Source organism: Lepeophtheirus salmonis, chromosome 12 (assembly GCF_016086655.4).
Source record: "Lepeophtheirus salmonis chromosome 12, UVic_Lsal_1.4, whole genome shotgun sequence".
Lineage (NCBI taxonomy): Eukaryota > Metazoa > Arthropoda > Copepoda > Siphonostomatoida > Caligidae > Lepeophtheirus > Lepeophtheirus salmonis.
The window spans coordinates 339,100-366,808 of record NC_052142.2 but is presented as its reverse complement, the minus strand read 5'-3'; the positions used below and the strand labels follow the sequence as shown (position 1 = coordinate 366,808).

At 31.1% G+C, this 27,709-nt stretch overlaps 2 protein-coding genes across 14 annotated transcripts in view; both read right to left on the bottom strand.

The window, feature by feature from the left end:
- LOC121126591 (5'-AMP-activated protein kinase subunit gamma-1) overlaps positions 1-6,220 on the bottom strand; it is an 86,591-nt gene extending 80,371 nt beyond the window's left edge. For 8 of the 12 annotated variants that reach the window (XM_071892411.1, XM_071892409.1, XM_071892410.1 and 5 more), the window contains exons 1-2: positions 5,948-6,219; positions 2,918-3,208 (exon numbers count right to left, since the gene is read on the bottom strand). In XM_071892411.1, coding sequence (XP_071748512.1) covers positions 2,918-3,208; positions 5,948-6,149 — 493 coding nt within the window. In that variant the 5' untranslated portion in view covers positions 6,150-6,219. The other 4 variants (XM_071892413.1, XM_071892414.1, XM_040721882.2 and 1 more) reach the window with 4 other exon arrangements.
- A 6,170-nt stretch (positions 6,221-12,390) lies between these two features.
- The window catches only part of LOC121126982 (uncharacterized), an 86,966-nt gene continuing 71,647 nt past the window's right edge, over positions 12,391-27,709 (bottom strand). The window contains exons 7-8 of one of the 2 annotated variants that reach the window (XR_011783017.1): positions 17,614-19,560; positions 12,391-17,551 (exon numbers count right to left, since the gene is read on the bottom strand). Coding sequence is in view for 1 of the 2 variants with exons in the window: in XM_040722337.2 (XP_040578271.1) it covers positions 19,431-19,560 (130 nt within the window). In the remaining variant the exon portion in view is untranslated. Of the gene's footprint in view, positions 19,561-27,709 lie in introns of both variants that reach the window. The other variant, XM_040722337.2, reaches the window with a different exon arrangement.

The window sequence follows — 27,709 nt, the reverse complement described above, 5'->3', positions numbered from 1 at the left end:
TATATAAGTAATATCAATTTCTTATATAACACAAGGGAAAAGTTAGAGGATCAAAAATTATTCAAATGAATTGAAGCCAATGATGGAATTTTTCTTTGAATGCAGAATCCAAAAAAGATCTCAAGTTTTCTCTAAGTTTTCTAAATCTAAAATATCTGGAACTAAATTCATTTGTGACTATTATTGTTCAGAGTCCTTTTTAACCCTTGTTAAAATCACCAAATTAAAAGTAGAATTAATAAAAATTTATGTAAAAGTGTTTTTATGATTATAACAGTGTTTTTATTAATTATGTATCTTGTTCGAGACTCGATGTATATATATTATTGAAAAAAATTTCAATATTTAATTTAAAAGAAGACCTAAATAAAAAATATGCATCACGAAGCATTTGTTCTATATTGTATATTTCAAGTTATTCCATTTTTTATGTGTGTACACTAGCAAACCGATAATCTTGTCATAATATGATTTACGATTTCATTGTCGATTTCAAGTAGTAATACCAAGTGATAAATAGTAATAAATGATATCGCGCTTCGTACAAATTCAAATAAAATGGATATCTTCATTGTTTCGGTTCTGGTATCTCATACACAAAGAATGAGTCCCCTCGACTCCCTTATGAGGTCTGTTAGTGTTGCGTCTTGACGAGGGAGAGACACAAACTTATTTCTAAGGTGGAGAGATCCACGATGACCGAGAGACAAATGAGAAGAAGAAATGGCGTGGAGGAATAAGACTACACTGTTTATAAGATCATGTGTATTCTAACTATGCTCTAATATATTTACAAAATAAGAGACTATTTATAATACGTAAAACATAGTACTTTATTACATAAACGAATATACAAGAAAATAAGAACAAGAAAGGAAGTATGAAATACATAACAGTTAGGATTCATTGGATGGATTTTCATCCCGTCGTCCCTCATAGAATACAGAATCTGAATTCGAACATCTGTTGAGATAGATGATCAAGTTACAGGTATCTTCCTTCGATTTCCTCTATCTTCCATTAGTCCTATCTCTGTAAGAACATATAAGTCCACTTCTTCTGTTCTTAATTTTTTAATGATTATCTTATACTTTGGCAATTGTCAAATTAAATAACAAACTTGTCTATGTTAGAATGATTCCATTGTTTAACATATTGTTTTTATATATTTTAGTTTTATGGTATTAGCTTCAAATTGTTGTAGTACCCTATATGTAATTAACATATCTTACTTTATATTTCACATTAATCCCATCCCCTTTAATATACTCATTCTTATATATAGATGTATAAATTTCTACTCAAAGAAGGAATCCATTCTACTCTTGTATGAAGCTTAGCTTGGTTTGGTTATTTTTGAAAATAAATTTTTGTCGAATCATCATCACCGTATATATCGGAAACCGAGTATCTCTTGTTTTGAATAAAGTATCTCGGATCTCTTCTTTGTGCTATTTATTAAAAAGTATGACTGTCTTTAATAAATGAAAATTGATTTATACAAATAAAAATCACAACTTAATTTTAAATTAGCCTCTCCATTCACTCAAATGTTTGATGTGTTATTTTAAATATATTTAAATTTTAGGATATAGCTCATGTATAATATTCATGTTCTAACATTACCTAACTTTTTACATTATTATATTTACATATACCATATCTCTCTTATTATACTCATTGAATTAGAATTGTAGTGTAAATTATGTAAGAAGGGATGTGACATCACGTGCCCAAACCAACATATCTATTTTTTTAAAAGATGTAACGTTAAAATCGTGCTTTTAATTTGGTGATTGTCTTTATTGTTAAAATGACTTTGAAAAACAATAGTTCGGAATTACTATAATTCCAGATATTTTAGAATTTAGAACACTGAAAAAAAAAACTGAGATCAGTTTTGATTCTACGCTCAAAGATAAATTCCACTATTTGCTTCAATTCATTTGAAAGAATTCATGTTCCACAGTGTATTTAATATGATTTAAAAATGAACAAACATTTTTATGATTATGTACAACTAAATAATTTTATAAAGAACTCTGAATAATGGAAATATATAAATTAAATTTACTTTTATATGCAAAAAACTGTGATCCACTTTTTGAATCTACAGTAATATTTTGATTAGTTTTTTTTTGTATTGATTAAATTAGGACTTCCATAGTATTTGTTTAACTGAATAATGGAGTAATTAATTTTGTTTATAACTTCAGTTGATCTAAATTATAAGTGCAAATATATATTTATAGTTAAAAATCTTTTTGTCTGAATACATTATTTTTCCGTAGTGAAGTTGTGAAATTATATACAATGAATGATGCTGGTTTGGTTACAAAATTAAAAAAAAAAAAATCAATATCTGCGAGCTATAAAAAGGCCCAGCCCATGCATCAATAATATATATACTGTAGAAAAAAATAATTTCCATATCTATCATTCGTGCACATGTAAACAAAGTCTATAATTTTGGAAACGACCAATGGATGATTTACAAATAAGAACTTTGCATGTTTTAAGCTTCAAACCTCAACAATTTTATTTTTTTAAATGTAGAACTTCTGTCATTTAAAGTGATTATTGTTTGAAAAAATTAAAATGTCTCAATTAATTAAATTTTGGAAGCGCACGATTCCTCATGTGTTTACAAATATATATAACTCTTGGTTTTTTCTCTCCTGCAGCAATTGATATTTTGAATCACATAATCTTTTTATGTCAAAAGGAAAATTGTTTAGGTTTGAAGATGATTTAATCTCATTCTCAAACACGCTGTTTACTTGTACACGTACTATAGATGTAGAAACTCACCTTAAAGGAAAGTTAGCAAATAGGGGGTTAACTTAACTTAAGTACCACATGCTTAACCCTTATTTTACACATTTTTGCACACAAATAATCTTTATATAAGAAATACTTCTCCATGTTTCCAGGTGATGAGTTTCTAATTCATCCATTTGAAAATTTGATGAAACATAGTACATCTGAAGAATTTGAATAAAATCTGTAATTGTAAGCATTCCAACAAATTTTTGTTTTTTTGAATCCCATAATGGAGCTGCTCTTAATCCATTGTATACTAATGCAAAAAAAGCTTTCTTTACGAGTAATTGTGTATCAAAAACAACGAGCTTTGACGATTTTGGTATTATATGATAACACTTGTGTATCTTAAAAAACTTATAAATACTCAAGTCTTCGTTTAATCCTAAAATAAAAAGTGAATCAATGATGTATCACAAAAAACTTATTTTGAAATATTTATGAAGAATATATGTATGTCATCAAATATTTAGACTAGTTAAAAAAGAAGGAATCCTTAAAATTTGTAAAAACAACAATCTTCTGGTGATAAAATTTGAATTTTAAAAATAATAACAAATAGTTATATAATATATAAATATTTTAGGCATTTCTAATATATATTTCTTCTTTAAAAAAATTACACTTCCCAAGATTTCATCTTTTTTTTCTTCTCTAAAAATATCTGCAATTATAGAATAAGATAAATTTCTGGTGAGCTAAGAGGTGATATTGACAAAAGTATGAAAATTTGAAAGATAGTCGATGAGGTTTGAGCCTTAAAAATAGCTAGCCATACGATCGGGTAAAATGATTTATGAATTTTTAATTGCTTAACTATAATATTTTTTAGCTAATTATACCATTATGATTACAGTGTAACCCACTTATAGAGACAGCATCGGGCTGGATCAAAATTTTACTTATACATAATCTAAGTCACTATGTCCAGATTTATTGTTTTTTCCACATTTTTAGTTGTCCGAGGCATCAATATATTGCTATAAAATTATACTTCTACATCACTAATTAGGTGTTGTCTTTTTCAAACAATAAACAAAATAATGAGGACGATAAGAAATATCAAATACCTACCATGGTTAGAATTGTTGAAGCTGCATCCGTTGTTTTTTTCTTAATATAAATCTATCTTATACATTTTAAGAATTGGGGTCTTTGCTTGGTTTAAATGTGTCCCTATATTTAAAAGGTTGAAACGACTGATTTAGAAGAAAAATGAGACTTTATTATAAGTCTTTTCTTTGTTCCATCAGTCACGTTGAAATTTTTCTCATTACATATTCGATATAGTTTATAAATTATAGGTATCACTTCTATATATATATATGATTAAAAGTTGCCAAATGATATAAATATATATAGATATATCTCACGAAAATATATTCTTCCTTGCCATATCTTGATATAGATCAAAATAATATTGGGACGTTGTACGTTGGGATCGAAGAAACATGTGATTTTCGAGAAGTGACTATTATATGTGTATTGTACATCACGGTGAAGTGACTTTGTACATATTTAAATTTTTATAAACACTGGTTTCTGTAGGTATAAGTATAAAATGACATTAAAACTAATTTGCTTTGATCATGACTATCATTTTAATCATCTTTTCTTGAAGCAGCTTTAAAACAGCAATGTAGAAATCCCATCATTTAAGCATGAAGTACAAAAATTATGTTAAAAAATGTGAAACAAAGCACCACAGATAGAAAAAATTTATAGGATAAACCAATAATTTTAAAGTTTCTAGTTATTCCAAAAAATTATTTATTTATTTTAAAATTGCAATTTTTTTAAATTCTTAAAATGAAAAAATGTCACTAAATCTGGATTTTTGGTCACTATATCCGGGCCGATATATGATATTAAAAAATCAGAGCCTTAAATTTTTGTCACTATACGTGGGAGTCACTATATGCGGATTACACTGTATTTGTTAATTGAAACTATTGAATTAAATAATACTTGTATTGATTTTTCGTCACTATAATTTTTCACAACACTTTTATGACACTTATTATGGTTTTTTTCAATATCATTGTACATCTTGTAACTTTCACTTATATAAATATATATTAGAGTGTCCTTTTATCAGGATTATTTTTATTGCACAACACAATTTTGTATTGAATATTTCGTTTAAAAGAACAAATTAATACATTTTCCTTCTTTTAGTGTCCTAAATAGAAAAACTGTTCATGCATTCAACAATAAATAGATTTATATAAATAGATTTTTAGATTGAATACACTATGCAACAAAATGAAGGTCTTGGAATGCCTGCAGGCTGAAACCCACATTTATTGTTGTTATTAATGCCTTAGAACACAAATGACCATTAAAACATTCGACCTTTACAGGTTTGGCCTTTAAAGCTTTTATAAAAAAAAAGTGGAGTATAGATACGATCTATGCCATATTTTGATATCAAAAAACTATATAGATAAAAATCTAAGTAAATTGCAAACTGATACAAACATTCAGCATTTGAAAAATGAAATATTTATTACTTTATCTTGATTATAATTAATAAAAAATGTATATAACCATTAAAAAAGCGAGTAACTTACTTGGAAGCGAATATATATATATATATATATATTTTCCTTCAATTGATTTATGTCCTAGCTGAAGTTATAGAATATACCTTACATATCAAATTTTAAAAAAAAAACCTTTAAAAGAGGTTAATTTTCTTCCCCGGTTTATTGTTGTAAACTTTTATTCAACGCAATCTTACAAGCTTATTTTATAAAAATTTCATAATAAATATCAATGCTATATTGACTAATTTCAAAATCAACTTTTTTTAAAGGCCATTTTTTAAATTGAAATCTAATGTCTGAGGTTGGAAGTTTTCATGGTCGTTCTTATGTTCTACGTAAGTAATAACAATAATAAATGTGGGTTTCAGCCTACCCGCAGAAATGATATTACATTGTGTTATTTGAAAAAACGGATATTTACGACAAAAAAAAAATCTCTAATTTTATATAACTTTAAAAAGTATTTCAATAATGCTATGAAAATATACATAATTTAATGTTAGCAATAAAGGTAGGCGATTAATTTTTTTTAAAGATAAATTTATACATATATCCTCCTATCAATTTAATTACACCATTTTTTGTTGATATGTTGACTTTTGCAATAACATTTTCATGTTCAACGATGTCCCATTCTGTTATTTGATCAGTTTTATATACTTCTTCTTCTTGAGTGTCGTGAAGAAATCCAAGACAATCAGAGTAGTAGTACAAACATAAGACTCTGTGCTGTGGTAATTCAGTTGAACAATAATTTAATTTAGATATCTTAGCCATTGTTAATGTAATTCAAAATTATTACTAGTTACATTAATTTATCTTATTTATAAATTCTAAAGGCAAGTGTCCAAATATATTTACTTTGGCTCTTTCAAATAGAAAGCAAAGCATACTCTTATATTTAGACAAATTTTATTCCAAAAATGAATAATTACCTATTTAAATCTTATGTTCAAGATGAAGCTCTATGAATGTTGCAAGTTTTGGGATCAAAGCGTTTTATTTCGTAATTTGAAAAAAAAAATATTGTTGGAATAAATAAAATTAAAATCCTCATTGGGCCTAGGATTTTCAATTTTTTTAATAATTTTCATGAATTTCTCAAAAATACAGAACTACATTTAGCAAATAAATTGTAAGATCATCTATTAAAAATATATATTCACACGGTGTTATTTATTTTCAACTACTTTCATATACAAATTCTGATATGTTCCAAATTATCCAATAAAAATAACAATCGAATGTACTTATTTATTATCTTATGGAACCTTGCATTATATACAATACAAATGAAAAAGACGATAACTATTCATTTTCTAATTATTTAATAGATCCCAAAATTACCTTCCTTAGTTTAATTTTTTTTGAATTATCATAGATATCCGCAATTCCTTACATTTAGGAACGTTGATTATCTGCTTGGATTTAACAAATCCAAATTGCACTCTCAAAACCCGCCAGCAAAATGAGTACTAATTGATTTTAGTTGCATCAGAAAAGTCTTCTTTGTTCTTCGCTGCGCCGGGAGATGCAGTTAAATATGAGAAAAATATGATGGAATAGTACACTTGAGTGACTCATAATTAGCTTCATATGCTTCACTAGGACGTTCGAAGATCCTCAATGGATTTGAATGTGTCATATTCTATGATAAAATTTTGAAATGGTTTTGATTGAAGATGTACAGACCCAGAGGAGAGGCAATTGGTGCAGTATAACCTTATGTAAAATTTTTGAAGTTACCAGACACTTGGCTAGTAAGAATAAGAGAATCCCTCCGTTGAATATTGGTAGGAACTAAATTAACTTCACAGTTCCAGATATCCACGGGCTGCCTCATTTTTAATAGTCCCTGTAAAGACTGGGAAGTTTTTTAATAGTATTCTTCGTTCATTTGTGGAGTGCCCTTTTGTGGCAATACATCTAGAGTCTTTGAACATAAATATAACAGGGTACGATAATGGAGAAATTTATTTATTGGATAAATATATCAACAATATAAATAAAGACTTTAAAAAATGGACTTACGGATAAAAATAATAAAAAAGTAAAAGTTATGCATGCATTAGCAATTCAGTGACCCACCTTAAGTAATTTATCTATTATAACCAATAGATTATATATTCTTTGAAGGCTAGATCGAATACAACCAACTTGTTTTGATATCGCAATATTAATTATCATTATTTATCATGGGTATTATGTCATTATCGTAACATTGAAATAGTATACATTACTAATATAATATTGTGCATTTCATATTTGATTGTACACCCTCATTTAAATTGGATCACTCAAAAAATATGAAATGGAACTAAAATCCTTGGATATACGTATTTTGTAAATAGGTATTTTTTCAGATAATATATAGAGTATTTTTCTATAATACTAGGACGTACCCGTATTATATATATTGTATTTCTAATTATTCTATTATACACATACTAAGAATAGTAAGAAAATCCGTTTATCGTTTTTTGGATTTTTATTTTTTTTTGCTTCATTTTTGAATTTACAACATATACCTTAAATAAATTTCTGAAACACGGGGAATCGATATTGTTTAAAGAAAAAAAATTAACTTTTTTCTAATCAAAGTTCCCTGAAATACACGTGAAGGTAGGAATAAGAAAAAACAGGGGAAGATCTATCTACAAATGAATAACTACTGTTACGTGATGGATTACTATTAGTTGCAAAGTTTTACTTTGAACGACTGCATATATGTAATTTTCAAGGTTAATAGAAATACAAGGTTATACCATAACGCTTTTCTCACTGATGTTTGACTTCCACCACACTTAGTAATAGTGACGTCAATGAGTATACTACAGCAAAATCATACAATATCTAGCATTATATGGTGTTAATATACCCTTTTTATTTTCCATGACGTCAAAATATTTATGTCTTGCCCAGCCGTCGGTACTGTACGTCAAATTAAAATTTTTGGCATGCCCGATTACATTATAGTCTAATTTTGTGTTTCTATTAACATTGATGACTATTTATCAATATATCATTTTTATTTAAGGGTATTTATTTAATCTTTATTTTATTTATTTAACATATGTATCTTAAAAAAAGTATATTTTGTAATAAAAAAGCCATTAGTATAGCTAAAAAGTCAATAATAAATTAAAAAAGATGTTATTTTTTAATAAAAATAAAATAAATATTTAAAAAAACTAAACTAACTATAAGCTCTTGATTTGTCACTTATCTTGAATATAATAAATATAGAGATAAATGAAATGGAACTAGCTAAAAGAATTAAATATGATCCCTTGAAAACCCGTCTTTTCCTTATGGCTATTCTCTCTAGATATATATATGTACAATATATATATTCGTAAATAATTAAATGGTAATCTGTAAATCAAATTTTTTATAGCATTTTTACTCCAATATTGTTTGAAAAATTTGTAAAAAAGACCAATAATAGTTAAACAACTGATAAAAGTGAGGATTCCGAAACTTTTACTTGCCTGACAACAATCACAATAATTAAATAGCATTTCCGTTTCCAAAATATAGTCAAATGAACCAATAAGATAAAATATAGTATCAGAGAACTCATTAATAGAAAATTCAATTTTTGAACAATAAAAATAAGACACTTTTATAAGTTATATCAATCTTAGTTTTCATTTGGTGATGGTTTTAAGGGTCAAACATGACATTGAACGATAATAGACCCGAATTATTATAATCCGAGATATTTCAAAATTTAGATTTTTGAGATAAAACTGAGATCATTTTTGGATTCTGTACTCAAAGATAAATTTGATTATTGTCTTCAATTCATTTGTACAAAATTTTCACCCTAATTGTTTCCCTGTGTAATCAATGAAGAGTCTGACTATTTTTTGTTATCAAAATTAATAGAAGATATTTGATTGAATATAAGATGACGAGGTGGAAATTTTGGTATGATTTCGTAGGTAGAAATGTCTGTGGTCCATGGAATTGGAGTTTTCTTTGGCATAATACATTGATGATGATTAGAATTGGCATTTTTGTTAGGAAAAAACTAAGTTCAGAAATTAGAAAAGGAAAAATAGTTATTGCGTGTGATTTTTTGTGACCGAAGCCAAAGCCAATACGAATACCTGTAGATTGGGGGTACAATCATAATATTTTTATAATAATAAATATAATATATTTTCTGTATTGGATTAATACTAAAAAGGACGTACATAGCCAAAACTACTGAAATGTTTAAACATGTCAAATCTACTTAATAAAAAGGTACTATCTATTTAAAACAAATCCCTACGTCATTAAATGAAAGTAAATAAAAGACTATACATAACAACAATGCTCATTCAACTTGTACACGAGGACGAAGTTGATTAATATGTCTTTTAACTATTCCTTGTGGGGTATGAACCGACCACAGTACATCCCCAATAATGGTTTCAGAACAGAATTCCTTAGAATCACCAGCTGTGCATGCGTTGGTGGAATTGCTCAGCTTCACCAACCCGAAATCTAGGCAATCACGAAAACAAAGGATTGGCTGCCCAATAAGAGATACAATAAACTGACGAAGCACAGGGTCAGAACCATTCAATGCAACTGACAACCTGATAGAGCCCAGAGTTTTGACCTTTCACCCACCAAAAACCTCTATTGGACCAGTATTCTTAATCACCTTAGACATATCAACCAGACGTTATGGTAAGATATTTACGTTGGATCAAAGGTCGAGTAACAGTTTAACTCTTCTCCCATTTATCCTCAGATAAAAACGGAGAAGCTCTGCTCTTTCTGGGAGGATCGGACGGAGTCATCCTTTAATCTTTTTTATGAATGTACTAGAGTGATACCTGTAGGAAATCGTAGAACAGAAAATTATGGACACACTCGGAATAGAACTCAAAAAAGAAGATTGGGTGTTGGCTATAAATTCTTAATTATCCCCCATAGTTTCTGTTCTGAACATCAGATCAGTTGGAGAATCACAATCTGCCTTTGGGGTATTCTGGAATTCGCCTAATGCTTTCCTAAATTTGTCATAATCGTAATCTATTTTTCCATTAAATTTTTCATAGTTTTAACTGATGATTCCCCATAACCATTTGATTCAGCATAGTAAGGCGATGAAATTTCGTAGATAATGCCGTTAAAATTAGAGAATTTTTTAAATCCTTCACTTTTTAAGGGCTACCATAACTTTTTACATGTTTTGGGAACCCAAAGTCATAAAACCAATCTAGTAGAACATTAGATACCTCTGTTGTCGTAGTATTTTTCAATGGTTCAATCCAAGGAAATCTAATAAATCTATCGCCCATCAATAAAAACTTCTTATTCTGGTGAAGTTATTGGAAGGTTATTTGTTCCATAGGTTGATTTGCCATCGTTTTATTATGTTTCGTCGGTTTTGGTTTAATGGGTTGAGTTTGCATAAATTTTAGACAAGACTTTATACATGTTTGCCTTCAAAAAACGCTATTATCATTTCTTGGTAATTTGTATTTTTGCCTGCAAATTTCTCAAATTCGTTTAGTTTAGAATAAGAATTGATCAAATAAACGTTGTAATTTTTTTTCAGGTTGAACCCCTTTGGAAATTGCAGATCGTGACAACGCATCTACTATAATACTTCCCCCTGAAACTCACTTAACTTTGAAGTTATAAGGTGTTGTAAGCTCTAAAATTTTTATTAGTTGGGGATTTAATGTATCAACTCTGTTAAATATACCTTCAAATGATTTATAATCAGTTTCGACATGGAAATTAGCAGCTTTTAAATAGTGCAAATATTTTTCCATGTTTCAGGTAATACCTAAACATTCAAATTCTATTACTGAATTTGGTGTTTTTCTGGAGTTAATGTTCGAGAAACACATTGAATTAAATATTTTCTATCATATACGCAACTTCTATCCTGTTTAATGAGGGCAAAACCAATACCATTAATTTTACTTATGTCAGTAACCAACTTCGTAATAATGCAAGTGTAGAAATTATCTAAAAACTTATGATGAGCTCATAATCCTTTTTGAATTATGGAAAATTTTTTGTTGTTCTTTTTACCATTCTATATTCAACATTCTTTTTTAATAGTTCTCTTAATGGTGCTTTAACTTTTGTATAGTCTTTATGAAATGGGGTTTATTGATTGGGTAGGCCAATAAATGATTTTCTTCAGTAAGATTTTTTGGCTCAAGCAACTTCACAATTCCATCTTCTTCTTTTTTTTTTTAAAGTTATAGATAAACAAATGCATAAAATGAGGAAGAAATATCATTCCGCCTGGTTCATTAACTTTTGTTTTAACATATCTGAATACTTAATTCATTTTTTCCTGATTTTGCATCTCATCCTTTACAAAGAAATAGACAATGTTATGTGTCTTAGTCGACCAATGAATCCGGGTGGCAATTTATGCAAACCTATCAACATTCCTGCAATTAATTTGTTATATTCGTCCGTTTAATCTTTTTTTTTTTATATTTGAAAAAACTAAAATTGAAAACTAAAAAAAAAAAACCTTTAAAAGTACTTTACTTTGACGCTTATGCATGAATCATCGACAATAACAACGCGGAGAATTAGGATATAGTATTTACAACTGATTAACATAGGGTTAAGGAGACTTTATTTTCAAATATTTGATATAGTCAAATATCAGCAAAGTCAATTTGATTTTGTTTGTTTCATTCTGAAGGACTACAACTTGATAGTGTAAGTATAGTTGATAATATTGTAGAGAAAAACGCGTGTGAGGAGACAGGGAGGAGAAAGACACATGGTATCATTGTTTAAAATACTGATATGATTATCGCTGATAATCACATCAGTATTTATCAGTTGCCTGCTTTATTATGATTTTTGAGGGTGTAACGAAAGTATTTATTAGCAAAATGTTTAATAAAGATATACTACGTATAATTGACTTAGACGATTTTTATCCGTTACAGTAGATTTGGAAACGTCACACTCCATGAAATAGTAATTTATTGTGAACCATATTCTCAGAAAAATCACTAATAAAACGACAAAATAAGAGTATTTCGAAATATATTTGAAGTTCCAAATTTAAAATAGAAGGCTTAAATTAAATATAATCTACATACTAAAAAATAAACCATCATACATTTAAGTTAAATATACAAAATTAAACAATTAGAATCATATAACTAATAATAACAATAAATTATAAATACAGAGTATTGAAATAATAGATTGATCCAAATAATATCTTCTTGTTCTAACATCGGAATTCAGTTCAATATGTCATAACTTGAGGTTGCAAAATACAAGCCAGACGTGGAGTTTAATCAAAAAGATCATCACCTTTTTTCCTTATGTGCAAGTTGCATATACAATTGTACACAGGATAGATATATTTCTACCGATGAGATTTTAATAATTATTAATAATTGTAATGTTCCACGAACACCACTTACAGACGGAAGCAACGGACCGGAGTAAAGTCAATAAGAACACCTTTGGATTGGGGGTACAATCATACACTAAAACATATATTCTGTAAGGGATTACATTTAAAAGGACGTACATACATTTGAGTATTAAAATATACAAACTCGTAAAACACAAGGTACCTACCTATCTATTTAAAACAAATCCCTACGTCATGATTTAAAAGTAAATAAAAGACAATACATAACACCACCCCTCATTCAACTTGTACTCGAGGACGAAGTTGATTAATGTGTCTTTTCACCATTCCTTGAGGGGTCTGAACAGACCACAGCACATCTCCAATCTTTCTTTGTAACACTCCAGCTACCCACTTGGGCTGACGAGGGCCGTACCAACGGCACCACACGGTCATTTTGATTTTAAATTCTTTAGTTCGTAATGAAGGAGGAGATGAAGAAGAAAGATGAGGAGGAGACGGAAGGTATCCATCCAACCGCATGCGAATGCGGCGTGCCCCCAACAGCTCAGCCGGCGTGCTCCCACATTCTAACGGCGTTGCCCTGTAGGCAAACAAGATTTCCTCCAGTGAAGCTCCTATGTTCTTCTTTATTCCATTTTTAATAATTCTTACTCCTCTTTCAGCCTGCCCATTGGACTGTGGATGATATGGGGGAGAGAAGGAATGGGCTACCCCCCATTCGGACATCTTAGTTTTGAAAAGATCACTAGGGAATTGTGAGCCATTGTCCGAATGTATTTTCTTCAGGAATCCAAAACGCGAAAACCACACAAAAAGTTGCCTAAGTGTAGCCTCTGACGATCTATTAGACATGTACGCCGCTTCTATCCACTTGGACCCAGCATCCATTAGTATTAAAAAATCTTTACCCTTTATCTTTCCATAATCTACGTGGACTCTTTCCCATACATTTGCAGGCAAAAAGGGAGTGAATTGGGACGCCGGGGCTGGAGCACTCTCCTGACATGTACGGCACGCTGATACGAAATCCTCGACATCATTATCGAAACCGGGCCACCAAATCACACTTCGAGCAACAGATTTCATCTTAACAACGCCTCGATGCATCAAATGCAACTCTTCCATAAACTTTCTTCTCAAGGGAAGAGGGACGATGAGGTGGATACCCCAAAACAACAAGCCATTCTTGAGGGACAAACAATTCTTCCTTTGGAAGTAGGCCCTGAGGGTGGTACTGTCCCATACACCCGTTCTAGCAGCCTCCACAGCGCTGCAAAGCTCTTGATCTTCCTGTAACGCAGACAGGAGGGACGATAGCTCTACATTGTAATAATTCCGTGGGATCATCCAGACACGGAGGATCGTCAACTGGTACGCGGGAAAAAGCATCCTCGTGGGAATGATTGATGCCTCTCACATGTTCGATTGAGTAATCAAACGTCAACAACAACATTGAAAATCTAGCGAGACGGGCAGAGACGACACTTGGCAAGTCTTTACATGGGTTGAAAATATATTGGAGTGGTTTGTGGTCCGTCTTGATTTTGAAATGACGACCAATCAAATATCTTTCAAATTTCTTCAACCCATAAATAATTCTTGTTGCTTCTTTGTCAATTTGCGAGTAGTTAGCTTCGCTCTTTGATAGCTTTCTTGAAGCAAACGCTCCATACCATTTTCCAACTGTGCTAGAACGGCTCCAAGACCAATAGGGGAGGCATCCGTCGACAACACCAACGGTAGAGACGGGTCATAATGAGTGAGAGCAGGTGAGTTAGCTATAGCAGACTTTATATTTTGAAAACTCACCTGTCTTTTTTCAGACCACGAGAAGACAATGTCCTTCTTCAACAGTTCGTGGAGGGAGAAGCTTCCTCTGATAGATGTGGTATAAAATGACCATAGTATTGTACAAGGCCCAAGAACGATTTCACCTCAGTACACGATGCAGGAACAGGAAAGTCCAGGACCGGTCGAATCAATTCTGGATCCAGGGATCAGCCACTTTGGGATATGCAAAACCCTAAATAAGTTAACTCCTCACCCATCAGGATACACTTGCCGGGCTTCAGACGACCTCCAGCATTCGATATTCGACTGAACACTTTATTTAAAATACGAAAGTGTTCCTCCTTACTTCTGGAGAATATGAGGACATCATCTATATAAATCTTGACACCCCGAATACAACTTAATAGCCTCTCTTGAGCTGCCTGCACAATAGCAGGAGCCGAGGCCAGACCATAAGGTAAGACGTTATATCTATAAAGTCTTAATTGTGTATTTATAACAAAAAACTCTTTTGATTTTTCTTCCAATTCATATTGTTTATAACACCTCGAAAAATCCAATTTGGAGAAGAACCGGGCCTGAGCAAGGTCTGCAAACAATTCATCTGGATGAGGGAGTGGGTGCAACATCTTGTTGACAACTGGAGATATGGTTTGAGTAAAGTCGGCACAAACCCGAACACTTCCATCTGGTTTAAGGACTGAAACGATTGGAGAGGCCCATTCTGACGAATCAATCTTGGATATGGTACCGCGCTTCTCCATCTCTCGGATCTCCACAGCGACCTTCTCACGGAGTGCGAGTGGCACTGAACGTGCTCTGATGTAATGGGGACGAGCATTATCTTGCAGGTGGATCACTGCTTGTGTATGTTTCATTGTACTTCCTTTGGAGTCGTCGAATATAATATTATACTTTTTCTTTAGAATTTCCACACGGGATTCTGTAGAAGCACCAGCTGTACATGCGTTGATGGAATTGCTCAATTTCACCAACCCGAAATCTAGGCAATCACGAAAACCCAGGATTGGCTGCCCAATAGAAGATACAATAAACCTACGAACCACCGGGTCAGAACCATTTAATGAAACCAACAACCTGATAGAGCCCAGAGTCTTGACCTTTCCCCCACCAAAAACCTCTATTGGACCCGTATTCTTGATCAACTTTGACATATCCACCAGATGTTTCGGTAAACTATTTACGTTCGATCCAAGGTTGAGTAACATTTTAACTCTTCTCCCATTTATCCTCAGGAAGGCATAGGCCCTATCCCCTACTCCATCATTCAACTGGAAAGAGATGGAAGAACTAGACAGCCCCAGATGACGGACAGCATACTCTAAAATGGCCCATCTTCCCACACCGGGAACACTCCTTGCCAAACGCAGGGCATTTTGTCTTCTGGAAAACATGGCTTCTTCCACAAAACTTGCAGTTCCCTCTGTCCATCTTTGGATTAGCCTTTTGCGTCGACCACGTCCCTTTGGAGCGACGGAGACCTTTTGGCCCCTTATACTCAGATGCCATTACAGTTTCACTCTCTCCCATTTCTTTGGCGTGGCTGATGGAGGTTTCCAATGCTCTGGCTAATGACAACACGTCTATCAATTTCGTGCTACCTCTCTCGAAGACAGTTTGGCAGAGCCGTGGGGACGACATGTTCTTAACCACCATGTCTAGAATAATTTCGTCTTCGAACGAAACTTTGCAGCTCCCACACACACAGCGACCAAACTTTGCCTGGCCACGCAACCGAGTCACGTAATCATCTACAGGCTCCCCGACTCCCTGTTTCATCTCAGAGAGCCGGAAGTGTTCAAACAACAGACTTTCCGTTGGGAGAAAGCATCCCGAATTGCCCTTACCGTCGAGGTGAAGACGTCTTCCTCAGGCAATGCAACAATCTGTATAGTGTTGAACCATTGTTGGACCTCTGTCCCAGCACAGTGAAGCAGGAGAGACTTTTTACGTTCCAGGGGCAATTCCCCAAACAAGGACACGTATATTTCGAATTCGTCCCACCATGACGACCATCTATGGCCTCTACGTGGACCATCCATCACAAATGGAGAGGGCTGCCATACCCCAAGCTGTCCCGTCGTGCCTGAAGCACCATCTCCAGAGGCTTGAGCCCCATCGTTGAAGTCGAAGGACTTGGGATCACAACCACAACCCTCAATGTACTCTCTCACCAATACCACGAGTTCCATTTTCTTTTTACCCCTCAATTCGTCCTCACTTCCTAGTTCCAGCGTGGAACATTTGCATCTCAGCTCTGCGAGCGTGAGCCTTGGTAGTAGTTTCACCATCTTCGTCGCCACTTGTAATGTTCCACGAACACCACTTACAGACGGAAGCAACGGACCGGAGTAAAGTCAATAAGAACACCTTTGGATTGGGGGTACAATCATACACTAAAACATATATTCTGTAAGGGATTACATTTAAAAGGACGTACATACATTTGAGTATTAAAATATACAAACTCGTAAAACACAAGGTACCTACCTATCTATTTAAAACCAAACCCCTACGTCATGATTTAAAAGTAAATAAAAGACAATACATAACAATAATAAAGTAAATCATAAAATAATGTTAGATTTCAATCCATATCTTCTTCCAATCTTGGTAAGAACAGCTTTTAGAATCCCACTTTCATTTATTTCCTATTTATCTAAAAAAAGAAAAGTTAATCCATACAGTCAAATTTAACTGATAAAACAATTCAGGCAACCATTCTTGACTTATTGTAGTTTTCTAACATGACATCGTAAAGATTTAGAGCAAAAGCTAATTATGTAGTAATGTCCGGCCATATTACTCCTTATTAAGAGCATCCAAAAAGATTTTTTTCTCTGCTATTTATGCTTATATAACAAAATATATACACAATTAGTAATTATAATGCTACACCCTATGCTGTGACCATTTAAGCAGTTGTTTTTGCCTTTTATGAGTTTTCTGAACACCATTTCTTGGAGCCTATCAACCATAGCTAAGCCTTAAGTGATAAAAAAGTAATATTTATTGACTATGTAATATTGGAAAACCTAATGATCATACCCAAGTCTTTAAGTGAAGAAACTAGTCTCAGACAAACTAGTTGCGAACCATCCAAAGCTACTTCCCCCGTTGTTGTGACCATTTAAGCAGTTGTTTTTGCCATTTAATGAGTTGTGTATCATAATTCTTAATATGTTTAGCTAAAATAGAATCATATTTTAGGGTTAGATTTAAAAAAAGATTGAATACTTACTGTTAGATAGTACAAAATTCAGAGTTTCATTTCGAAATTAGTAAATATTTTATACTTTTTACTGATAACTTGATCGTCATTTGGTGTGGACGACTAAAAACATTTTTATATGTATTTCTATAAATGACATCAGTACCAACCTCCTCCATTAATTTAATGATGGCTCCTCGGGAAGGGATAAGTTTACTCGTGTATTTCTCCATATATTTTTTGAACATAGATGATTAGTAATTGATAAGGTTATATTACATGCAATAAGCATCTTTGTGAGATCAGAGTTAAAGTCTGACTTTATGTATTCATCATTAACTTGATTTTTTAGATGAATATTCATTCTCTTGATATGAGATGAGAATAATGAGTGGCGTGTAATTATAGATAGGACACCAAAGGCACATTTATTTTGACAAATCCGACAAACCATCTGTTTCTCATATGGTAAGTAATTCCCAAATTCCTGGGCCTCCATTTTCAGAAATCCAGACAGAAGGCGACGTTATTTTAGGCATTTTATTCAGTTCACTATCGACTATCACCATCTAATATTATATTAATATTGAATAATAAAGGTGGGAATGATGACGTTCTTGATTGATAGAAGAAGATGTATATTATTTAATCAATGATGCCATAAGTATTTCTTCTCTTCTGCTCGCACGCTTTTCTATTCTTACCAAAATTATCACCCTTAAGTGTAAGCTACACTTTCCCAGATAGAGTACTGTGTATGTACTTTGTAACTTGAGTAGCTCTTTTGTAGATAGATTTGTGTGATGCTGACTGATAGGTTATAATTTTGTATCATAAAGAGTCTAGAAAATATTTTTCAAAGAATTATTAAGTCAGTTTTTATTATTTCTAAATGTTTGCAAACGTCCTCAAAGACTTTGGCAATTGTTCCCAATTACCGGGGTAATTGAAAAATTAAAAGGCTGGTATTTCAATGTAACTTTGAGAAGAAATACTGCTTTGTGTCATCTCTAAGTATATTACAACATAAACATACCTATGTTGATATATTGTATCTAAGTGAAACCATGTTCTAGAAGATGAGCCAAAAAAAATTAAAACTGTACCCCGTTCCCCCAACTCAAATTTATTCTCATATTTTAAATAGTATACAATTTAGAAATAAAAAAGTTAACTAAAAATTACTTATGAAATAATAATTTTTATTTAAATCAGCTAAAATTCTCTAATGACCAACCTTTCTCGTTGACGAATGTTTATGTTTAATTTTGACAAATTGTAGTCAAATTCTAATCATTCCTTAATAACTAGAAAATAGGGTGCAGTTACCCAGAGAATACTAAATACATTTTTAGTATTCCCTATGTTAGCCGAATATGTATTAATATTAAAAAACTAAAATTTATTTTTTACATAAAATTCTTCATAGGATTATCCATTGTATGATATTTATAATAAACAATTTCAAAAATATAAATTTATTTAGTCAATGTCAATTATATACAAGAAGAAATTCATATTTTAAATAAATATCTTATATTTCAAATTGTTCCATTTCCTAATACGTAATAATGCCTCATATCTTTATTTATATAGTTTACATAAAAATTGAATTGAACCTCGTAATAAGAATCAATTTACTACTTTATTGAGCTCATGTAGTTGCAAATGGTATTGAGCATTCATAATCTTCTTCTTTGATAGTACTCATTGAAAAAGCTGTTTCCGTTAAATCTGAGGATTTGTTAGACGCTACACTATTGCTATGTTGCTCATTTGGAAATCTGAAATATAGATATTTTAAGCGTCAGTTATCATAAATGTCATAATTGTTTTTAAATTTCATGACAGTTATTAAGCTTTTTGTATTTTAATGATCATTAGATTTAATAGTATACCTATTGATAATTTGATAATTGACATCGGATGAATAAAATATGATAAAAAGAGTTTAAATATTAAATAATTTTTGAAAAATCTAATGAAAAAATTGTCATAGAGCTTAAAAAATACATAATTATGACGAAATATTTGAATAGTAGAGTAGTTACATTATTATTTCATTTAGGAAAGCTAAAAAAAAAGACTTACTACGTCAACAAAACTGTCATGACTTAGAGGCAACAAAGTAGAAAAGTAATAAACAAATTTAATGAGAATAATATGGTGAATTCAAACATTTTCTGACAGTAAAATGTTACGAGGTGTTTAATTTTTGAGTAGACCTAATAGACCATTGATTTATTTGAGCTCTGCATTTCATTATCTTAAAGCCTCAAAAGTTATTTTTTTCTTTAAAATTGAGAAATTTCTTTGAACTATAGGAGGAAAATGGCAGAAAAATAATTATTTTAATCCCAATAATCAGCTATACCAAATTTATAATTATTAGTTATTATTTACCATAAACATAAAATTGAATTTGATATAAAATGTCTTCAAATCTATTATACCTTAGCCATATGCAGAGTTTGCAAGTAGGGAGATAGTGTATCCATGTCCACTGATCCTCAAATTTGTTACAAATTTCAACACTTACCTTCCAACTTGTACACATTTTACACTCTACTTTTAATCTTATTGTTTATAATTGTTTCCTTCTCTGTTAAAAAAAAAAAAACTTATTTTTTTTGTATATTTGGCAAATCTTGATATACTACCAATCATAACATTAAATCAGTGAAATTAAATAATATATTTTTTGAGGGGCATATATGACACAAATTCGTACAAATGAATTCAAGCAAAAAAAAAAAGAATTTATTTTTGAACACATCATCTAAAACTGATCAGAGTTTTTCTCTAAGTCATCTGAATTCTGAAAATATGGGATTATAGTAATTCGGGACTATTTTATCAATTATTTTGAATATGAAGCATCAATCAACTTATTTTGAATCAACTTACATCTAAAATATTAGTTATCTTAAAGTAAATAATAATAAACTATTCAATTTTTTCTCCGGAATAATATTGGGATTTTTTATGTGATTCCATTTTGAAATATTAAAATTTTGTACTCATCGTGGATTAATCGCTTTATTTTTTCGATCTTGCTATCTCATTCCCAAGGAAGGTGTTCACTGTATTCACTTATGAGGTCTTGTAGTTTTCCTCCGATGAATTCTCTTCTATCGTCCCTTGCGGAAAGCGAACATCTGTTGAGATAGATGATCAAGTAAGAAATATATTCCTTCCATTGCTTCGATCTTCCTTTTACAAGGTATGACGTCTTAAAATTAGCATTGAAATGGGGATAAATATTATGATAATGTTGACTATTTTCTAGTACATCCTCATAAAAAATAGAGTGACTACAAAATGGAGTTAAAATTCTTGGAGAGATATATTTTTTTAATGGATTTTTTTTCAAATTATACATAGAATATAAGCTATGATATTCCTCATCTATATATATTATGAATAAGGCTCTAAAAAAGCATTTCATCATTTTCCTCAGAAAAATGGAAATGTATCGAGTTCAGAAGAAGATACAGAATTAATAATAAGACTTTTTTATGATAAAAGACACTTTTATAAGTTATATCAATCTTAGTTTTCATTTGGTGATGGTTTTAAGGGTAAAACATGACATTGAACGATAATAGACCCGAATTATTATAATCCGAGATATTTCAAAATTTAGATTTTTGAGATAAAACTGAGATCATTTTTGGATTCGGTACTCAAAGATAAATTTGATTATTGTCTTCAATTCATTTGTACAAAATTTTCACCCTAATTGTTTCCCTGTGTAATCAATGAAGAGTCTGACTATTTTTTGTTATCAAAATTAGTAGAAGATATTTGATTGAATATAAGATGACGAGGTGGAAATTTTGGTATGATTTCGTAGGTAGAAATGTCTGTGGTCCATGGAATTGGAGTTTTCTTTGGCATAATACATTGATGATGATTAGAATTGGCATTTTTGTTAGGAAAAAACTAAGTTCAGAAATTAGAAAAGGAAAAATAGTTGTTGCGTGTGATTTTTTGTTCATTAATTTATAGGTCGTCGTGTTGTTAACTTATATCAATGGAGTTAGTATTCTTCCCTATCTTTGGTGTAAATTGATTTAAAAATGCATTACAAAATTTTAAATATAATTATGATAATTTTCCTGCAGGAACACTATTTTAAAAGTAGAAGGTTCTCCTCTTTATTGCAGTAATTAATTACCTCTCCCCAAATTGTATAACAAACAACTGATATTAACAAATGTCTTAATTCATTAGTACCATATGTCTCACTCAAAGTTTCTCCTTTGTTCCTTTTTTACTAACAAAAATGCCTTCTCTTGTCATGATATTCCTTCGTCCTCAGTGTCATTCATACATATAATCATTAGATTCAAGTTATCGCTCATTATTTATAAGATATCTTGATATTTTCTCGTCGCAAGTATCAGAATCAAATCCGATAAAGGTATTTTATGCTTATCATGGATATGGAAAAATGCAATACCTGAATCGAATTGATATAAATCTATGTTATCTAAGATAGTAAGAACTTCATATGTTTTAAAGTTATAATAGAAATAAAAAAAGTATAATATCTAGAGTGCAATGGTTACTTACTCCCCAAAAAAATGGACTGTAAAAATTAATGGAATATAACTTCTAACTGAATTCATAAATTGAGTGATCTAGAAATGATTAGATGTACTCAACCCCTTAATAGCAATTGTTTTGTTTTTTCACAATGGGTTTGTTTCGATATTGTTTTAGCCTATGTTGGTTCATACTTTACTTGATCAAAAAAGCTAACTGTTGATAGAAAAATTTATTTGAATAAAAATATTTGCGTTATAATCTACGGATTCAACAATTTAGTTCAGGTTGCATAATATTAGTAAAATTACTGTATAAAAAAGAGAGCGATTATTATGGAAGACAAACTTCACAAGCCTTGGTAATGACCATAGATGAAAATAATATTATTTGTCTGTAAGTTTAAAAAAAAAGATACGATAAATTAACGTGGTCACCCTGATAGTGTGAAGAACGTTTAGAAAAAGAGCAGCATAGCTGTCATGACGTTACATTAAATAACCTAAGAGTAACGATGAGATTAAGGAAATAAACACAAAACGTACTTCGTATTTTGGAATAATAGGGACAGAAATTACTGCAATACCAACCTTCAAATCTAATCTTAGCCTAATGAAGCTAAACTTATAGATCTTCAACAAATCCTATGAGTTACTTTTTGTTCAGCTAATATCCTGTCCCGTGAAAAAAGTTAATTTTTATCCTTATAGCCCAAAAGTCATCACCCTCCAAGAGCCTCGAAAACCACGAGTAGATTTAGGATTTCCATACAGATTCAGTCTTAAAACATCCTAAATCCCAATTGTGAATGGAATCGGGAATGAATTTTATTCTAAAAGAAGTAATCAAGAATACGATTTATTTTTGGGCAGGCGTCCTCGTTATATGGATTGAATCTCTGCAGATGAATAACTTTTGGAAAAAGAATTATGTTCTAAATCTTAACATTGAGTCAAGTATTATCGAAAGTAAGTTTAGAATACTTGATCATTACACATAAGGAACTGCGTTTTGACAAGAGCCACTATTAAGTCTGATTCATCTGTAAACTTTTTTTTAAATTATTAGTATTCAACCGAATGTTTCAGCCATTTTTATAAAAAAAATATTTAAATATAAAAAAAGAAAAGAAAAACCAAATGATTAATAACTAATAGGACCTAAGATAGCTTTAAACAATAAAAGTGGAGTTGACACTTCCTTGTTTGGATGGTTCTGTGCTTCTTCTGTAGTTCTTTGAGCCAAATTATTGTTTTTTTAAGAAGCTTTGTAAAATTGGGTTGTCAAGTAGGAACCATATTCCTTCATTAAAATATCCAATTGATATGAGGTAAAAAACCAGGCGACATTTCAGCGGCTCCTAAGGCCTCATGTATCCATCCATTTTATTAATTATTATTGACGTTTTCATTAAAATTAATAAATTTCTTGCTATGGACGCCTCCCTGCCTCCTTCCATAGGTCCGAAAAGGGAAGTCCATTTCCTTTCCCTTAATTTTAATTTGACAAGGATCTTAGATGAAAGTTGTCTGAAGTTTTTTGTCATTTCACGTGACGTATAAATATGAAGTTGCGGGTCGATTTCAGCACATTTAAAAGAGCAAATCCTCCTTGGTTTTTCCAATAAGATTATTGCATAAAATTGTCGTTCACTTTATATGAGCTTGTAGGTTTCTACCTAATATGTCTTTAATACTTTTTAAACATTGAAAAATATTTACAATTTTTCCCTTTCCTTCTTTCTGCTCCTGTGCTATGCAGTGCAATCTAAATAACGGACATGAGACAGTCTTATTATAGTAAAATCTTTTAAACTTTAAAAATCACTCAGTTCTTGCTACAACTCATGGTAAGAACATATTAAAAGATATTGTCCATTTTTTTTAAATATGGATATTCATCTTGCTTAGCATTTTCACAATTTCATAGGGTAGGAGTTATTAGGCCAGTTTTCCATTAATTCGGCCACAAGATCCTCATATTTGATTATTCCTCCCAGTATCGCCTTCCTTTCAATTGCTGACCTCTCCTCCGCTCCCACGCTCTTTCTTCCACTCCTCTTCTCCAAAACCTCCTCCACCCTCACAAACAAAGGGGGTCGTCTTCTTGCGCTTTTTTGCAAATATAACGGTTTCTTCCAAAGTATAGAAGTAATTTTACAAAAGTCCGATGACTTGTCATCTTTCAAATGCTTCCTGATGTACAAATTAAAGTCCAATTATGAAAAAATATGGTTTTGTTCTTTTACCAGTTTCTTTCGTAGTCCGTGCCGTTTTCCAGATATAATATCTGTTCATATCTCCTTTGCTTCTAATGAATTGATTTTTCCAGGTATACACTGAGCTTTTTGGTTTCTGTTTTTCTCAAAGACAGACACATGTTTTTCAACACGGTATGCGTCCTCATTCAAGTTTCTAATGTGTTTCAAGTATTTTCAGAAAGAAAGTATTTTATATTCTAGCATTAATATTTGTGTCTGTTTAATCTGTTGAATATAGGAGACAGTCGATTGAAGCTGGGTCTCTAGTTGTCTGATCTACCGCTATTAACAGTCTCGTAATGTTCAAATCTCTTTTTTAGCTCCGAATTTACAAGTAAGCGATTTATGCGACTTATCTACAATTTAGTCGACCATGCATCGATAAAACTGTCTCCATGCTAAAATTTAACTGAGTCAACCATTCCTAGATATTGATCATCACTTCCAAAATCATTCTAGATTTTATATTATATTACCTTCTTAATTACATGAATCCGTTCTTTTGTTTTTTCATCTGTAAACTTATCTAGTGTTTTAATGTTGTACTTAGAGACTGGCTAAACTCTCTGGAGAACACACAAAGACCATTTTGAGGTCGTCAGATTACCCAAATGATTTCTAACTTTTATTTAAGTATTTGAGAGTTTTTATATGGTCATTATTCATTAATTCCTTGTTAGTAGATAGGTATTCTAAAATTGCATTGCACTTAATTGTCTCATTTACTCATCCAAAATTTGTCTTAGTCTGGCTGCCCGAAGTAGAGTATCTATTCTTCCATAGAATTTGCCACCACTAACTGGAGTTACTGTGTCGCTAGCTATTGCAGAAATTGTGAATGATGTATCCATTGCAGTCTTCTCATTTATATGAAATAAAATAAAATAAAAAAACTGGGCTGTCAATTTTGAGACGATCTTAGGATCGTTGGATACTGAACTGAATCTTAATGTTTTTAATATTTTTTACTTTAAGAATATTTTTCCATCCACCGGAGATGTTGCATTTAACCAACTCAGATTTTCCTCTTATCATATCACTTTTGTTTTTATACTCCATTATTTTCTTTATTCTTTTTTTAAATTATCATTACCATTATTAAAACATCTTAATTTCTTAATTTTATTCCGAAGATAAATATGTCTCCGAAATATATAAAATGATATATTCTCAATCCATTACAATATATGTAAATCCAATAGTATACATATTATCTATTGTTTTATTCTCTTTCTAGATTTTTAATATTAACAAAGATATAGTGTGAATATATAGTTATTTTCAATTATATATACGAAAATAAACTTTTATATCTTCCTCCTCATCCTCCTTTTTTTAATTTTTTTTGCTTCCTATTAACAGTTTTTTTTCCCTTCTCATAATCACTTCAGTGAACACCTTTAAGTCTTCTTGAACTTTTAAATGTTTATGTGAAAAAATCAATTCCCCACTAGTCATTATTTTACTGCAAAGAATCAATCATTATACTTAAATTAGTTTTTCCATTATATTTTTTTCCTAAAAAAATTACAATTAAATTGATTCAATTTAAGAGCCATATACCGAGTAAAAAATAAGGTATCTAGGTATGGAATCTGTCCTTACATTTTATAATCTAAGAAAAGATAATGAAGTCATGTTAATCAGGAAGAATTTATCGCTGGAGTCAGGGTGGGCAAAAAAAAACTGATCTTTTCATCCTCTCGTAAGGTTTTGGACTTTTCAAAAGTAACTATTCATGACAGAGCCAAGGCTTAGCTCCATGGATTCTTGGAGTTTTTGACCTTTAAATTCTTATAAAATCCAGTCAATTACGAACGACTGGCTTTTTCAGAGACTAATTCCGAGTTTAGTATGTACTCGGTTGGACCAAGTCTGACGAGTGGGACCATCCTCTATAGATCCTAGAAATTGTCCTTATGGCTGCTACGGTGTCGTTATCCCTTTAAAACTTGCCTAACGTTTTTACCTCATTAATGATGGTTTTTTTTCTTTCAATTATTTGCAATGGACAGTCTGCAACAAACATTTCCGAAGCATGTATTTTCATAGAAGAATTAGGTTTCACAATGGTTGACATACTCATTTTATCAAATGAAGCGAGCAAAACTATGTCATGTTTATTCAGCGAGGAAATAATTACAAATAGTAACTCTATCTTAAGAATAATAAAGAGAGGCTACAAATTACGAATAATTAGTCATAAATCTAAAAGTAAGAGTAACTTAATAGCAGGAAATCTCTCTATAGTGGATGAACTCAAGTAAACAATCAGTAATGATTATCGTTCTCTCTTACTCATAAGCTTAGAACCCATATCTCGAGCAGGAGACTATTCCTCTCTACAGGAGCGTTAACAATTTTGGCTCAAAGTATGTTCTAGCATGTTTACAATTAAATGTAAAAAAAAGCGACGAAAAGTAATTATTAATTTAAACCTCTTAATTTAATTATACTACACTCAAAATTTAAAATTTAAATACCTTAAAAATTAAAGCTTTTGGACCAGAAAAAGTTTTTTATGCTCTATTGACCTCACAGATTCAAATTATTCTTTTTTTATGTACAAGAATAACAGAAATGTCCTTATTTTGAAATGGGAATCAAAATGTTTTCAAATGAATACTTGCTGCCATTAATTTAAGTTAGATCATTTTACTATCTCAACTGAACTTTTGATTATTTATTTAACTAAACTAGTAGAGACAAGGAAATCATTCTTCTTAGTGGCCTTGCATATAGCAGCAATTGTTTAATTTCAAACTGAACGGGTAAACTTAATATATCTTTAAAATCCCTTCAAAGACAATCTAATTTTCTAAGGACTCGGTATGACAAGTCTCCACACGAACCTCTTTCTCTTTCCATGCTTTTCATTTTGTAATATGTTTAAATAAAGACATTATGACGTAACAAAGAAAAAAATCATCTCCTGGGCATTCATCGCTTCCCCCCGAGTAAAATAAAAAGAAAAATTAGAAATATAAACTTCCCACATAAGCTGGTAACACAAATCTCACAATTGTTATACATACTTCCAAATCCGTCTTGGGAGGGGACAGATTGCACCCGAGTCAACATATTTATCCATTTCTTAAAGTAATTCAATAGCTCATTCATGG